The sequence below is a fragment of the Brienomyrus brachyistius genome, unplaced genomic scaffold (assembly GCF_023856365.1).
Source record: "Brienomyrus brachyistius isolate T26 unplaced genomic scaffold, BBRACH_0.4 scaffold43, whole genome shotgun sequence".
NCBI classification, from domain to species: Eukaryota; Metazoa; Chordata; class Actinopteri; order Osteoglossiformes; family Mormyridae; genus Brienomyrus; species Brienomyrus brachyistius.
In genome coordinates this window covers 2291354-2307644 of record NW_026042318.1, presented here as the reverse complement: position 1 = coordinate 2307644, position 16291 = coordinate 2291354, and the positions used below count along the sequence as shown (strand labels likewise).

The 16291-nt window shown below is 44.8% G+C and overlaps 1 protein-coding gene across 35 annotated transcripts; it reads left to right on the top strand.

The window, feature by feature from the left end:
• The first annotated feature begins 4483 nt into the window (after positions 1-4483).
• LOC125722854 (zona pellucida sperm-binding protein 3-like) lies at positions 4484-7269 on the top strand. Of its 35 annotated transcripts, none has more exons than XM_048999067.1 (11): positions 4484-4683; positions 4726-4809; positions 5146-5166; positions 5209-5562; positions 5633-5751; positions 6074-6177; positions 6254-6431; positions 6498-6615; positions 6700-6791; positions 6860-6933; positions 7014-7269. In XM_048999067.1, exons 1-11 carry the CDS (start codon positions 4507-4509, stop codon positions 7106-7108), a joined length of 1416 nt encoding a protein of 471 aa, XP_048855024.1. In that variant the 5' UTR covers positions 4484-4506; the 3' UTR covers positions 7109-7269. The 35 variants fall into 35 exon arrangements, with proteins under 35 accessions (XP_048855024.1, XP_048855022.1, XP_048855023.1 ...); XM_048999065.1 differs by lacking the exon at positions 4726-4809 and adding an exon at positions 4852-4893 and having other exon boundaries at positions 4484-4725; positions 5104-5166; XM_048999066.1 differs by lacking the exon at positions 4726-4809 and adding an exon at positions 4810-4851 and having other exon boundaries at positions 4484-4725; positions 5104-5166.
• Positions 7270-16291: the final 9022 nt, after the last annotated feature.

Here is a 16291-nt window from a genome sequence, read left to right as displayed (position 1 = left end):
CCTCTGTCAGAAATCTTGCAGGCAGAGCCCACTTGCAGCAGAGCTGAGAGGTAGGGCTACATGTTAAACTAAGACTAGAGGTATGTATCAGACCAGCTCTCCCTAGCTTTCTGCTTGCTAATATTCGATCTCTCGAAAATAATATGGATGAACTTGGGACTAGGATTAAGAATTAAAAACTGATTTTCACTGAAACATAGCTGTAGGACAATATTGTAGAAGCAGCTGTCCGGCTACAGACTCACTCCATTCATCACAGGGACTGCACAGTAGTATCTGGCAAACTCAGTAGGGGGGGGGGGAATCTGCATTTACATCAACAACCAGTGGTACTCAGACTGCCACTTTTCAAGTGATGTAAACACTGTTCAATTGATGTGGAGCACTGAATGCTGAAATGCGGACAATTTTATTGGCCTAGGAAGTTTAACGCTGCTTTCATTCTGCCTGTTTACATTCCTCCACATGCAAACTGCACGGCAGCATTGGGCACATTGAATGAGGCTATAAGCGCACAAGAAAACAAACATAATGATACAGTGTTTACAGTAACTGGTGATTTTAATCATTGTAACTTAGGGACTGTGATACCAGCATACCAACAACACCTTACATTTCCTACATGGGAAAAAAACATACATGTATAGCAATGTGAAGGAGGCGTACAAGGTTGTACCTGGTCCCCACTTTGGACGGTCTCCATTCCTCTACCCAGCATACAGACAGCTCCTCAAACAAGCCCGAACTGTGATGTGATTTTATGTGGCCTACCACTTCATGGCTGATTTGCTGTTGTTCCCAATTTTTCCACTTTGGTAAAATACAACTAACAGTTCAGTGTGGAATATTTAGTAGCTAGGAAATCTCACAGATGGACTTATTGCACAGGTGGCATCCTATCGCAGTACCATGCTTGAATTCACTGACCTGACTGAATTCACTGTGTGTGTGTGTGTGTATATATATATATATATATATATATATATATATAAAGTCACGATCTGGGGCGAGCAGAGCAGCGGTGATCGTGCGGGCAGGCGTGCAAAGACTAGGTGAGACAGGCAAAATCGGGCAAACTACGGGTTTAATTAGGGAACTGGGACCATAGAACAACACGAAACCACACCACAACCACAAGAGATCCACAATGACGGACAAGAGGAACAGGTAAGACCAGGACTTAAATAGGACGTGACTAATGAAAATAAGCAGACCCAGATGGAGACGATCAGGGAAGCACACGTGGGTAATCAGGGGGTGTGGCACACGAGGAGCCGACGAGCCGGGTCATGACATATATATGGGGCGGCATGGTGGTGCAGTGGTTAGCACTGTTGCCTCGCACCTCTAGGACCCAGGTTCGAGTCTCTGCCTGGGTCACATGTGTGCAGAGTTTGCATGTTCTCCCCATGTCGTCGTGGGGTTTTCTCCAGGTACTCTGGTGTGTATATATATATAGTAAAATTGAGTTTTTTACACTTTTGCAGTTTTATTTCATAATTGAACTTTATAAGAAATTAAGTACCATTCAATAATAATGAACACTAAGTAAATATTAATAATTGATGTGTTATTGATCCCTGTGGGTGAATTGCTTTACACCTCTACCACTCTGTAGGTCAGAGCAAGCTGGTTGTGAAGGGTAGTTAGCTGTTGTAGCACCCAAAGAACTGGGACTTACTGGCCTAGTACTAACAGAACTTAATTTGTTGCAGTTTTGTATGACAAATGTATATGTTTTGTGTCCTGTGGAGAAATCATAAATACCCATTTTAGCAGGTGTGATTTTGCGTTGAACAGGTAACGTTACATTGAGACCGCCCTGGAACCTGGAACCAGGAACTAGGGGCCTCATTTATAAAGACTGTATGTGAGCAAAATAACCATGAAACATTTGCACAAAAATTTATAGAAAAATTTTCGGATGCATAAATGTAGAATATAAAGAAAAGATACCGTGAAATAGTTTACACATTTTGAAATGGTGCAGTGCAACTGTAGGAACATTTTGGACAAAACATTAAACTGTTGCTGGCGCTTGAAGCAGAGACCAACTGAGTATGAGGAGGTGGAGCTCAACGACTCGTGCACACAATTCGCTATGAATCAAACATACCTGCAGTATTTTCTGTCAACACTTGCTGCATCAAGCAAAGGCACATCCTAGATGTGTGACAGTCCACCTTGATTTTAGTGGCTAAGAACTTTGTGCTTGTCATGCAATGTTTCCCTTTCAAATCAATCAGGGAAACGTGCAATATCCTGTCTTACAGTAAAAAATACTGTGTACATTTACAACAAACTACAGTGGTCACAGCAAGAAATGGTGCTAATGATTCCTCTGATCAAAAGAATCTGTGCAATTTTACATTTTCAATCTGGTCGTCCATTTCTAGCATTTGGATCAGCACTACATATGCTTCCCAGGTTACGATGGTCTGTTTTGACCTTGCGATGGGGAATGTTTTTGATTTTCAGCATGTTGTTCAATAACTTAAATGGGACATTTGACATTTTGTTATAAAATAGGATTGGCATTAATTTTGCACAATTGTAGGCTAATGTAACCTTTCAAAGCATGTTTTTAAGGTAGGCTAGGCTAGTCCATAATGCTTGTTAGGGTAGGTGTACTGTGTTAAAATGGATTTTCTCCTTACGATAACTATATTCTAGAAAGCATCAATTTTTTTAACATTTTTATTTAACTTACACATAAAACGTGCAGCTACATATAGTGTCACTTTAAATTAACAGTATTTTAATGTTTTATTTAATAAGTATTAAATGGTGGCGCAATGGCGGCATGGTGGTGCAATGGTTAGCATTGTTGTCTCTGCCTGGGTCACATGTGTGCGGAGTTTGCATGTTCTCCCCATGTCGTCATGGGGTTTCCTGCGGGTACTCCGGTTTCCCCCCCCCCAGTCGAAAAACATGCTGAGGCTAATTGGAGTTGCTAAGTTGCCCATAGGAGTGCATGCGTCAGTGAATGGTGTGTGAGTGTGCCCTGCGATGGGCTGGCCCCCCATCCTGGGTTGTTCCCTGCCTCGTGCCCATTGCTTCCGGGATAGGCTCCGGACCCCCCCGCGACCCAATAGGATAAGCGGTTTGGAAAATGGATGGATGGATGGATATTTCCGCATTATTATAGGTTTATTGGAAGGTAACCTCATAACACAATAAACAAATTTAAAGATTGATTTTACTAGCAGCATTATAATGATGACTGTTCAAATTTTCTATAAATATATCATTACGTTGAGTAAATGTGCTTAGTGGAGCACACCACATGCGGCTGTTTCTGTAAATCAGGGAAGAGTTTTATAAGCACCGAAGTGGCGGTGAAGGAATGGACAGCTCAACAGCCGCAACATCTTTCGAAAGAGGAGATATTGTGGATAAAAGAAAAAAAGACACTAGCGGTGTGGCGGTACTTTCTGAAGTTTAAAGTTTGACACGTTTAGTGACATGAAGGGTACTCCGGATTTATACACATTGCAACTTTTTGGCGTCACAACATGCCGCTCATCGATACCTTATACCTACTACTTACATGCTTACCAAATTGTGGGCGCCAATAAACGTTTGTATAGTACCATGACCATGATATAAAGCACTGAAATATGAACGTAAATGCTTATACACATAAAACACCAATAACTGCCGTTAGCTTAGCAACCGTAACAGCTGCTCCAACACAGGTGTTTCACCCGCTCCCATGGTGCTTCGCCATAGCGCGACATTCGGAAATGTACGTAGTCACTAAATCATCTACGCGAAATTGTATTACATCTAAGTTTAATCACAGCACCCGTTCGTAGCAGTTATGATTTGTTCGCAAGACGACTAACAGGCGCTGCCATTTATCCAACACTCGGCGCTATAACCCTCACCGAATCACCGCCTCCTTCATTGTCGACGCACTGACTACACAGGGAACATTTCCCTTGTGAGGTCTGGTAGTTACGTGTAATCAGTAGCGCCCCTAGAGGATCCTCGTGACTAAGCAGGCGGACTCATACCTCAGCGCTCCCTCTAAAGTGACGAGAGACTCCTTGAGCTCGAATTAACAATTAACAACGACCCTGCTGAGCAGTCAGAAAGAAATAAAATTAAGGAAAATAATAATAAAAGCGGCGGGTAGGCTGTAGATATACCCGCAATACAATATATGTTAGATATAACTGTTGACCATTTGCAGTCATGTCAAAAAGTCAAAATTGTTAAAACCCCCCCAAAAAACACCACTAAAATCTCAGTGTATGTCTGCTGTGGGCAATTATAGCATGAGCGCACCAAACTGGTAACTGCTGATAAAAAAGTAACTGTTGGTAGAAAAATGTATTTCAGCCGTTAGAGCCCAAGCAGTGACTGATTAACGCTGAATGGTGAGGATTCCATACTGACAAATCAGAACAGGCCTGGTGGATGCAGATGATTTCAGCAACTATAAAATAGTCTGCAAGCAAACCAGACCTAACAGTGTGCTTTACTAGCAGCTCTGGGACAATGGCAGTGCATGAGGGGGTTATAGTGCTGCTTCTTCTTTTAGGTTGCAGCTGTGAAGCTCAACTGAAGTCTGGGTTTCTTGTGAAGACCCCTCAAGTGGCTGCAGTTTATCAAAATGGATTAGGTGCTCCCCAGGTGGTGGCAGCTGGCTATCAGGTTGGCGTAGGGGCTCCCCAGGTGGCTTCGACCGGCTATCAGGTTGGCGTAGGGGCTCCCCAGGTGGTGGCAGCTGGCTATCAGGTTGGCGTAGGGGCTCCCCAGGTGGTGGCAGCTGGCTATCAGGTTGGCGTAGGGGCTCCCCAGGTGGCTTCGACTGGCTATCAGGTTGGCGTAGGGGCTCCCCAGGTGGCTTCGACTGGCTATCAGGTTGGCGTAGGGGCTCCCCAGGTGTCTTCGACCGGCTATCAGGTTGGCGTAGGGGCTCCCCAGGTGTCTTCGACCGGCTATCAGGTTGGCGTAGGGGCTCCCCAGGTGTCTTCGACCGGCTATCAGGTTGGCGTAGGGGCTCCCCAGGTGGCTTCGACCGGCTATCAGGTTGGCGTAGGGGCTCCCCAGGTGGCTTCGACCGGCTATCAGGTTGGCGTAGGGGCTCCCCAGGTGGCTTCGACCGGCTATCAGGTTGGCGTAGGGGCTCCCCAGGTGGCTTCGACCGGCTATCAGGTTGGCGTAGGGGCTACCAAGGTGGGGGCGACCGGCTTCCAGGTTGGCGTAGGGGCTCCCCAGGTGGCTTCGACCGGCTTCCAGGTTGGCGTGGGGGGGACCGGCTATCAGGTTGGCGTAGGGGCTACCAAGGTGGGGGCGGCCGGCTATCTGAGCGAGCAAGTTGCTCCTGCTCTGGTTAAATCTGTGACTGGAATGCAAGTGAACCCTGATAGTGTGAGGGTTGTATGTGGGGAGGATTCGGTTATGGTGGATGTGCTACAGGACCTTCTAGCTATTGGCCAGCTGATCAATGCTTCAGACATCACCCTTGGTGGTTGTGCACCCACTGGGCAGGATGCTTCTGGCACAGTGAGGTTTCAGTCTGTGCTGCAGGCCTGTGGAAGTACACTGATGGTATGAGGGCTTCCTTCTGATTGGTTGCTATGTTGGCTATGCTAGTCCTAATCACGTTGCTCTTCTCCAGATGACTGCTGATGCCCTGGTCTATAGCTTTGCATTGATCTACACCCCCAGTGGTATTAATGGCAGCCCCATTGTGAGGACCAATGGTGCTGTGGTTGGCATTGAGTGTCACTATTTGAGGTGAGGATGCCCCATCAGCTTTGCTGTTCCTTAGCCCTAGGAGCTGTTCATCCAGTGACTGACCCAAATGGGCAGTGGTGGCTTCATGGTTAGGGAAGCACACTTGTACCAAAGATTGCTGGTTCAAGTCCCTGACCAGCAAGGCACCACTGGGGTACACTGAAGGTACCGCCCAAAGCACTGCTCCCCTGGTGCTGAATTAGCTCCCCCTGATGTGTCATGATGTCACATAATATAAATGCAGAGGACACATTTCATTGTGCACTGTTGTGGTCATTGACATACCACGAAACCTTAATTCTAAATGATGCCTGCTCCTTAGGAAGCAGAATGTGAGCAGCAATGCCCTGGTGCCAACCTGGATCCCCTACTATGCTACAATGGCGGCTGAGGCACAACTGAATTTCTCACTGAGGCTGATGGATGGTAGGCAAGGGGTTCATGCAGCATATCTGGCTTTACTCAGTGGGTTTGTCTTCAAGTGCATGTGCCCTTTGTGCAGATGCATGGCAGAATGAGAGGGCCTCCAATGTGTACTTCCTGGGAAGTGTCCTGAACATTGAAGCCTCTGTCCTTGTGGGCAACAGTCAGCCCCTGCGTGTCTTTGTGGACAGCTGTGTGGCCACCTTGGTCCCTGATGTGACCTCTGTCCCTAGCTATGCCTTTGTGCAGAACTCTGGGTGAGTAACATTGTATGGCTGTGTGAGGCCGCTTGGGCAATGCTGCTTGACATGCCTGCCCTTCAGGTGCCTGACTGATGCCAAGGTGACAGGATCCCGCTCCCAGTTCCTGCCCAGAAAGCAGGATGACAAGCTGCAGCTTCAGCTGGATGCTTTCAGGTTCTCTCAGGATGGCAGGAGCTCAGTGAGTACAGGCACTTGTGCAGGATTTCTGTGCTTAAATGAACTGGCTGTGATGGCGGCTGACCAGCTTTTGGTGTCCCCCTAGCTGTACATTACTTGCAGCCTGAGAGCAACAGTGGCTTCTGTGCCTGTGGATTCCCAACACAAGGCTTGTTCCTTCTCTCTTGCCGCTAACAGGTCAGTAGCTGCAGCATTATGATGATGGATCAGTTGAGCTGCTAAGCAATTGTTATTCCCTATTGCAGGTGGGTGTCTGTGGATGGGAATGACCAGGTGTGTGGCTGCTGTGACGCCAGCTGTGGGCTTGCAGGTGTAGCAGGTATGTTTGGCCTCCACCAAAAGATGCTCTGGTGGATTGTGTTGCTGTGACTGAGGCACCCTCCCTCCTTGCCCTTGCAGGTGCTCAAGGCACAGGTTTTCTGGGCCCCATTGCTATCCAACAGGGTCCTCCCACGGCTAGTCAGCCTGGACAGCTGTATATTCTGAAGGGATAGGGACCAAGCTGCATGGTCCCAGGATGGAAGGAGCCACCTAACTTGCCTGGCATATTCTGCACTGCTTGTCATGCTGTTGCTTCCCCCTAATGAGGTGACTGCAGTTGTGCAGGAGACCAAGGGCACTGTCTTGTGACTGAATAAAGCACTAGTATTTGAAATGGTGCAGTCGTCGCTTATTCCTTGGCTCCCAGGTACACTTCTGGATTGCCTAGAAATTCTACAGCCACATCACACTGCTTGCTGCCTGTGGATTTTATGACTGGAATGGCACCCTGTGGGGAAACCTTGCCTTAGATGGAATGTGTTGGTGGGGTTGTACACAAGGTGTTCCTTTCAGTAAGGAATCAGTTTCAGGGAAGGTACTCCCTGTATGTGGATCAGGGCTTGGTGCCAACAGACTAGGGTAGTCGGGAGTGATTCCTACCCTTATTCCCTCTCTTTGGGGAGTGGCTGACAGCCTCTATGTGGTGGTTGGAAGCATTGCAGCCTGGTTTGCCATCACCTTCATATCATGGAAGTACTTGGTCATCCTGGGGCACTTGCAAGGGTGTACCATTGATTTTTAACAATGGCAGGCACTAGGGGGCTCATGTATTGCTACTGAAATGCAGAATTCCAATCCAGTGTCAGCAACTGATTCACACTAACAGATGATGGTATTAAACCTTAATACTGATTTCTGCAAGTGCTGGTTAAAGAACAACATGCGGTCTGATAAAAATGAGCATCTTATTCATTTGTTAATACTGCTGCAGCGTTCTCTGCATTCTCACCACTGCTCCACATCATACTTCACTCTGCCACATATCACTTTACTACCCCATGTTGAATGTTGCATTGTATGAGCATCATTTTATCCTGTGGATTATGGAGTTCTTTTAACTAGTTAAGTTGTGAGACTGTACCATAACCACTGTTGCTCTTATTTTAACTGATGAAAAATATATTAATTTGAAATCTCTCCTGTCGCATCCTTTCATGATGTGATTATTGCATTCGTGCCGAGCAATGTTACGATATACAATGCAATCCTCACCCCCCAGCCGGGGAAAATTCAGTCCCCCCCATCCGATGCCGCAGACTTCATCAAACTGTAGCAGAGCAGGTAATAGTCATTCATAAATGATTAGATAAACAATTAGCCTTATTTCCTTAGAAACAGATTAGATCTGAACCCAAAACTACCCGGTACCCTCAGCATCTTAATCTTCAACCTGCTCTTCACTCTCTGCCCCTTTTTCAATGATTTGAGGTCAGCGCGACAGGGGGCGCTAGGCAGCCACTTGGGCGTCTTCTCCCAGCCTATACTAACTTCGGTTTTTGTTCTTTGAAACTAAAAACTGGAAAATAGTAAAATGCTTTTTTCAGCTTTTGCCATCTGGCCTGGTCATTTAGAAAAGGGCACAACCTTATTAAAAGACACACTTTATTTTTGTGAAAACAATTTGATGAACACAAAAACATGGACACGATTACAGGGCTGGATTAAAACATGAACAAGAGTGGCTTCTGTACTGGAACTGAGACTAGCGTTGCAGTGGGGTGTGGAATGTTCTGTCCTGCCTTTGAGTTAATGTCCAGCAGCGCTTTGGATTCCTGCAGACACCCAGTCCATGGTGAGGAAGCACATACTCATCACCATAACTTCTTTTTCTGCAGAGTAGCTCTCCTCACACTCGAGTTCAAAACCAAAAAAGTCCATCCCATCACCAGGTATGGCTGACTTTGTGTGCCCATTGGCAGTTTCTTCTGCTACAGGAGCAACTGTGTCACACTCTGCTATCAGAAGCTCCTTCAGTTCCTGTTTCCTACACTCATCCCTTAACCATCGGAGTTCGAATTCTGGACAACTGACAGCAGCAAGAAGTGCACATATGCAAAACGAGTCTGGATAGCCTGAAGAGAACAAAAAATGTATTGTAGCTGTACAATTAGACATGTTTATTTTGTTATTTTACTATTTAGGCTACAGTGCAGGCTATTTACTATAGTCCGATAATCTGCCTTTTATGGGATGAACAATATACAGTATAATAAGTATTGTTGTGATCTACTCAAACTAGTATTTTGATTTTGAATTAGCTTCCATTGTTGCATATTCTCTATCCAGGTAGGCAGCAAATGTTTTTCTACGCGGTAGGCAAACGTGTAGAATAGATAATTTCTCAATTATGTGACAAAAGGAAGGAGAATCCACAGTGGAAATAAGTAGCATTCTGTCCACAATATACCCAGCCACAAGTTTGTTTAGGTCTTCTCCACTTATAGTTGGTGTTTGACAGGAGAAATCCAGCCTGCTGCTTGGCAGGAGTGGGACATGTACTGGCATTGGGCTCATCAGTCGCTTCACCTGGTATTTTCTCCACTAATTTCACTGCGCAGTGCTGCCCTTTCAGATGTTGAATTTTTTGAAGTTGACAATGATTTCTTACCCCCACATAACGTACAACTCACAAAAATGTTCTTGCCTTTAGCCGAGATGAATTCCAGCTACTGAACACGTACTTCTCACTCGCCATGTTCACTTTGTTTTTGTTTGAGCTGGTTTCGCATGCATGTAGGTCTCCTGTAAATGACGTCGCATGTGCGACTGTTAAACAGACATCTGCCTGCCACTGTCAGGTTACTGTCAATTATTATTTCTGTTTTTACAATATAGATGTTAAAGCACTTGATTTTATTGGTAACGTAGCGGTAACGTAAAGTTACTTAAAAGTGTAACTGTAATGCAGTTATTAATTTTAAAATTATAATGCATTAAGTTACTACGTTACTAAAAAAGATTCAAATTACAGTAATGCCTTACTAAGTTACGCATTACTGCCCAGCACTGGTTTGCATATAGTTTAATGTTTATGTGCATGGTTGTCATTACAAACCTACAAGGCACCTTTGGCTATTTGGGTGTTCAGGTCTATGACAGCTGTACCTCATTCTTTGTATAAAAAATGTCTGATGCTCATCCAAGTATGAATTAACTTTCATGTATATGAAATGAGACATTTCATATATGTATATGAGACAATAAAAGGCAAATGTAACCATTATGTAAATATTTCAGGTATTTTACTGAAAGGTATATCACAGGATACAAAAAACAAACAGCACAGTTTATGTGACAAAATACGAAACATCATATGAAAGCTCACAGAGAAATGTCCGGTCAGGTGGCAGTCCAGGCTTTTGAGTTGAGTACAGACTTTCACTGTTGTTGGAGAAAGCGTCAGGCTTTCCACTCCAACTCTGCACACAGGACCAAACTACAGTAGAGTATATGTTGGAGAAAGCGTCAGGCTTTCCACTCCAACTCTGCACACACCATTAATTACGAGACAACACACTTAAAGTTTTACTTGCGCAAGGGTAACCACACTCTCTGCATGCTAGGCTACAAAGGAATGTGTTACAAAGGGTGGTTCCCCTTGGCACCTTTATTTATAGTCAATGGGGGGCAGGGGTCTTGGAGTGAGAACAAAGAAAGGACTGTGAGAGTAAGAAGAAGTTCTGGTTTTCCTCAGGTGGACAACTATTTAAACACGTGCTCAGGATACGTGTAAACTAATATAATCTAAATTATGAAGGTAAAGGAAAACAAAATAATGTATATACATATTTACACTCATTGCTGATTATACAGAAATGATAACAAATGATTACTAACAGTTTCTTCAACCTAACATTGTTGCTTTTAGGGTGGATCGTGTAGGTTAATCTAAAACCTATAAAAACACATCCACATAGAACACCGTACACTCTGTCCCACAACGCCTACTTTCTCTCCCGTTTAATGTCGGCTAAACTTAACCATACAACTACTTTCTCTCCCGTTTAATTTCGGCTAAACTTAACCATACGCATGCCTTGGCCACCTACTCACTTAGGTGCCGTATCTCTCACCTGTATATTGTGGTCTCTGTTCCGTCACCGAGGTCCTTCAGACATCACCAGACGTCGAGCGCAGTTCTAACCACCGGCCTGATGACGAATTCACATCACAGGTCTTTCTTGCACCCGTCTTCGAGTGACTGCCGGCAGTTTTCGGTGTCGCTTCTCTCGCCGTACTGGAGACGTCTTCGGGGATCCTCGGATCCGGCTCGAAGGACCAAATTCTATGTTGGGGAAAGCGCCCGGCATTTCCACCCCAACTCCACATTTATGAGACACACACTTTACAGTTTTACTTGCAAGGGTACCCACACTCTCTGCAATGCAAACTACAGCAGAATGTGTTACAAAGGGTGGTTCCCCTTGGCTCCTTTATTTATAGTCAGTGGGAGGCGCAAGAGAGGGAAGTGAGAATCTTATCTAAGTAGGCATCTGTTGACCACATACTTAGGGTACAATGGCTAAGAGTATGTGGCTAGAAGATAAGAAATAACGTATATATGTATTTACATTCATTGCTGATCATACAGAAATGATGACAAGATGATGTATAACTGTTTCTTCAACCTAACAACATCCATCCATCCATCCATCCATTTTCCAAACCGCTTATCCTATTGGGTCACGGGGGGTCCGGAGCCTATCCCGGAAGCAATGGGCACGAGGCAGGGAACAACCCAGGATGGGGGGCCAGCCCATCACAGGGCACACTCACACACCATTCACTCACACATGCACACCTATGGGCAATATAGCAACTCCAATTAGCCTCAGCATGTTTTTGGACCGTGGGGGGAAACCGGAGTACCCGGAGGAAACCCCACGACGACATGGGGAGAACATGCAAACTCCGCACACATGTGACCAAGGCGGAGAATCAAACCCGGGTCCCAGAGGTGTGAGGCGACAGTGCTAACCACTGCACCACCATGCCGCCCCCTAACAACATCCATAATTTCCAATTCAAATACTGAATTAAAACCCCTCTCTGCAGTCTCCTCCAATTTGACCTCTCCAATTTGTATTTGGACAATTTCAAATTTACCATTTACATCATCTAGCTCAAATTGGCAGAGGTCGACCACTACGGCTCCTATTTTCAGCCTGTCTTGGTGGTCATCTGCAGGCTTTATGGAGACTGTCCTTTCATTTAACACAAAAACCTCTAACCCATACATGTCTAACCCCTTATCCCTCCCAGGCTGGTTCATGGGTGGAGTTGCTGGGGAGCACTCTTCTTCTTCACCCCAGCAGATGATCTCATCCCACTTGTCCCAGGCTGCCCAATACACATCATCCGTCCAGCTAATTGCCTTGGCAATTGGCTTTCGGGTGTGTGACACAATCTAACCGTCAGCCTGGTCAGAGGGTGTTTCTGCTGGGGAGCACAGCTCTTCCTCATCTCCCCAGTCAATCACCTCCCCCCACTTGTCCCAAGTTGCCCAGTATCGGTCGTTGCTCCAGCTGACAGCTTTCGCCATTCGTCTGTTTCTGATTGAGGAAAAACAACATACAGGCAATATAATGGAGCTGTCAGTCACTCCTGGCACATGGAATACAGTCCTGCACTGAAACCTTCGCAATGAACAACTGCATTATAGCATAGGAAACTAGTTAACCTTCACATAAAATTTAGATATAATGAAGACAGAAGCCTGGAACAATTTAAAATTTTACTAAATGGCAATATACTGATTTTAGTCAGCAAACAAACTTTACAGGTCTTGCTTCACTACTTTTATCTGTGTTTGTTGCAATACATCTGCCCTCTCCTGGTCTGCTGGAATATCATTGCTGTAGGCAGCACCGAGCGCAACCACCCGCATCCGCAGTCGAATGCAACATGAAAGCGCACGTGCAAAAGTAAAATATCATCTAGACTTTGCAGCACAGGAAATAGCCGACTTGCACGTAAAATTTAAATAGAATAAACACAGTAGCCCGCAACAATATTCACTTTATTTAAAAGCAATGAACTAATTTACTCACAAGCAAGCGCAATAATTTACTTAAGCGCGGGAAAGCGCAGGCGGAAAAGTTAAACGTCAACTATACTTTGCGCATAAAATTGAAATATAAATAACATAGTAGCTCGGAACAAAATCACTTTATTTAAAAACAATATACAGAGTTTACTCACCAAACATATTTTAATATACATACAAATAACTTGTACACCGAGAATAGTATACACCACCGTAAGCATATAACCCTTAAAGGGTGATTAATTAAAAATCACACATTCATCCTGCATAACATAAAACATTGACTTAAAGAGACTTAATTGTGAAATGAACGCTACTGTCCGAGGGCATTCATCTCCACAAATCGCTATGGAACATAATGTCTTAAATACTCAGATTTTCAGAATGACAGAATCTTAACATTTAAAATTTTGTTTTGCGATACCGATACGTAATGATATTGGCATGTGGAACAACGTTATGTTACACACGCCTCCCACAATTCAAGAAGCTGTAGTTAGCTTAAGAGCATATTCACAATTTACCCGTTTGCCTTTTACCGTGACTGAGCACAATCCCCCACCCCAGCTGGTCTGCACTCCCCACATTGCAATTAACGATCCAGACTTCAGCGCTTTTGTTACCGTGGGACTTTGTTGTGTTGAAGAAAACATTAAAATGAAGTCTGAGGAATGTTACATAACACAGCTAAAATGCAAAAACTCTCTCTGGTGTAATTCACTGCATAAAACCAATGGTCTTAAGTGTGGTGCCTTCTTCATAACACTCCCTGACTTTTGTATTCATGACCATGAGATACTGTGGCCTTTTCTTCCTTCATTTGACTAGTGTTCCTCCCTTTCCTCTCAGCCTTGGTTGGTGGTTCAGGCAGCATCACCTTCTTTTAATAGTCCCAGGTTTATCCATCCATCCATTTTCCAAACCGCTTATCATACTGGGTCGCGGGGGGTCCGGAGCCTATCCCAGAAGCAATGGGCAAGAGGCAGGGAACAACCCAGGATTGGGGGGCCAGCCCATTGCAGGGCACACTCACACACCATTCACTCACACATGCACACCTAGGGGCAATTTAGCAACTCCAATTAGCCTCAGCATGTTTTTGGACCGTGGGGGGAAACCGGAGTACCCGGAGGAAACCCCACGACGACATGGGGAGAACATGCAAACTCCACACACATGTGACCCAGGCGGAGAATCAAACCCGGGTCCCAGAGGTGTGAGGCGACAGTGCTAACCACTGCACCACCATGCCGCACCCTAACAACATCCATAATTTCCAATTCAAATACTGAATTAAAACCACTCTCTGCAGTCTCCTCCAATTTGACCTCTCCAATTTGTATTTGGACAATTTCAAATTTACCATTTACATCATCTAGCTCAAATTGGCAGAGGTCGACCACTACGGCTCCTATTTTCAGCCTGTCTTGGTGGTCATCTGCAGGCTTTATGGAGACTGTCCTTTCATTTAACACAAAAACCTCTAACCCATACATGTCTAACCCCTTATCCCTCCCAGGCTGGTTCATGGGTGGAGTTGCTGGGGAGCACTCTTCTTCTTCACCCCAGCAGATGATCTCATCCCACTTGTCCCAGGCTGCCCAATACACATCATCCGTCCAGCTAATTGCCTTGGCAATTGGCTTTCGGGTGTGTGACACAATCTAACCGTCAGCCTGGTCAGAGGGTGTTTCTGCTGGGGAGCACAGCTCTTCCTCATCTCCCCAGTCAATCACCTCCCCCCACTTGTCCCAAGTTGCCCAGTATCGGTCGTTGCTCCAGCTGACAGCTTTCGCCATTCGTCTGTTTCTGATTGAGGAAAAACAACATACAGGCAATATAATGGAGCTGTCAGTCACTCCTGGCACATGGAATACAGTCCTGCACTGAAACCTTCGCAATGAACAACTGCATTATAGCATAGGAAACTAGTTAACCTTCAAATAAAATTTTGATATAATGAAGACAGAAGCCTGGAACAATTTAAAATTTTACTAAATGGCAATATACTGATTTTAGTCAGCAAACAAACTTTACAGGTCTTGCTTCACTACTTTTATCTGTGTTTGTTGCAATACATCTGCCCTCTCCTGGTCTGCTGGAATATCATTGCTGTAGGCAGCACCGAGCGCAACCACCCGCATCCGCAGTTAGGGAACAACCCAGGATTGGGAGGCCAGCCCATTGCAGGGCACACTCACACACCATTCACTCACACATGCACACCTAGGGGCAATTTAGCAACTCCAATTAGCCTCAGCATGTTTTTGGACTGTGGGGGAGAAACCAGAGTACCCGGAGAACATGCAAACTCCACACACATGTGACCCAGGCGGAGACTCGAACCTGGGTCACCCAGGTGTCATTTATTTTGAAATTCGGCTCAAGCAGAAAATGTTCTAGCAGAAGTCTTAGACAATCTCTGAGTTACACAGAAATCTGATTTCTTCTGAAGCTGCGAGAAATTGTTCATCTGTAATTGTTGCATTGATATTTGTTGATGTGCGTGTGCCCTCCTTGAGCAGTAAAGAGGAGATCACATGCAGAGCTGATTTTCTGTAGTTTCTTAGTCTAAATAAAAATAAAATATTCTCTTCATATAGCCTGGACATTTCTAGAAAAGAGCCAATTAGTTATTTCTAGAAAAATATATGGAGCCAATGAAAGGACCTGACATCATAGTAGCACAGATCACTGTCCGTGGTGCTGAATTCTCTACTTGATGGGCTGGTGCTGAATGAATAGACCAGCTGGCCAACAAGTCTGTGCGCTTCCACTGACTGGCACCCAGACATATAATTACCTTTAACAATAAGGGGGGGAAAGTCGAGACAGGAAATTAGGTAACAGTAATTAGTAATCACGCATAGTTCTCATTTATCATGATGTAAAATTATAAAACCTTTTCTGTTAATCTGCACATTTCAATAATTGAATTAATATTACCTAATTTATTTATCATTTACTGCAATCACTGTACGTTAAAGTATGTTTTAAATCTAGCTGTGAAATTGTTGATGCTGTTGTTGATCTGAAAGATGTTGCCGGAGCCTTACGATATGCCTCTATACACATGAGTGAGGGGATGGATGCATTATTCTATGGAGGCCTCTGAAGAGAATAATTATTCCAATTTTATATTGAGACAAATGGTTAATTCCTTATTAATGCAGACTGCGTTCAGAGCCCCTGTTCTGCCATTGATCTTTTTTTAAGGCAAGCTATCATGTATTAGTTTACTCTAAATTTTGATCACATGTCAAACTAAGCCACATGGCGGCCCGAGCAGCAGGCAAACACACTATGAGCT

Coding starts and splice junctions, on each gene's coding strand:
- LOC125722854 (XM_048999031.1), top strand. CDS start 4,507: ATGGCAGTGCATGAGGGGGTTATAGTGCTGCTTCTTCTTTTAGGTTGC. Junction 5,563..5,632: donor CCTGTGGAAGTACACTGATG/GTATGAGGGCTT, acceptor GCTCTTCTCCAG/ATGACTGCTGATGCCCTGGT. Junction 6,178..6,253: donor CTCACTGAGGCTGATGGATG/GTAGGCAAGGGG, acceptor CCCTTTGTGCAG/ATGCATGGCAGAATGAGAGG.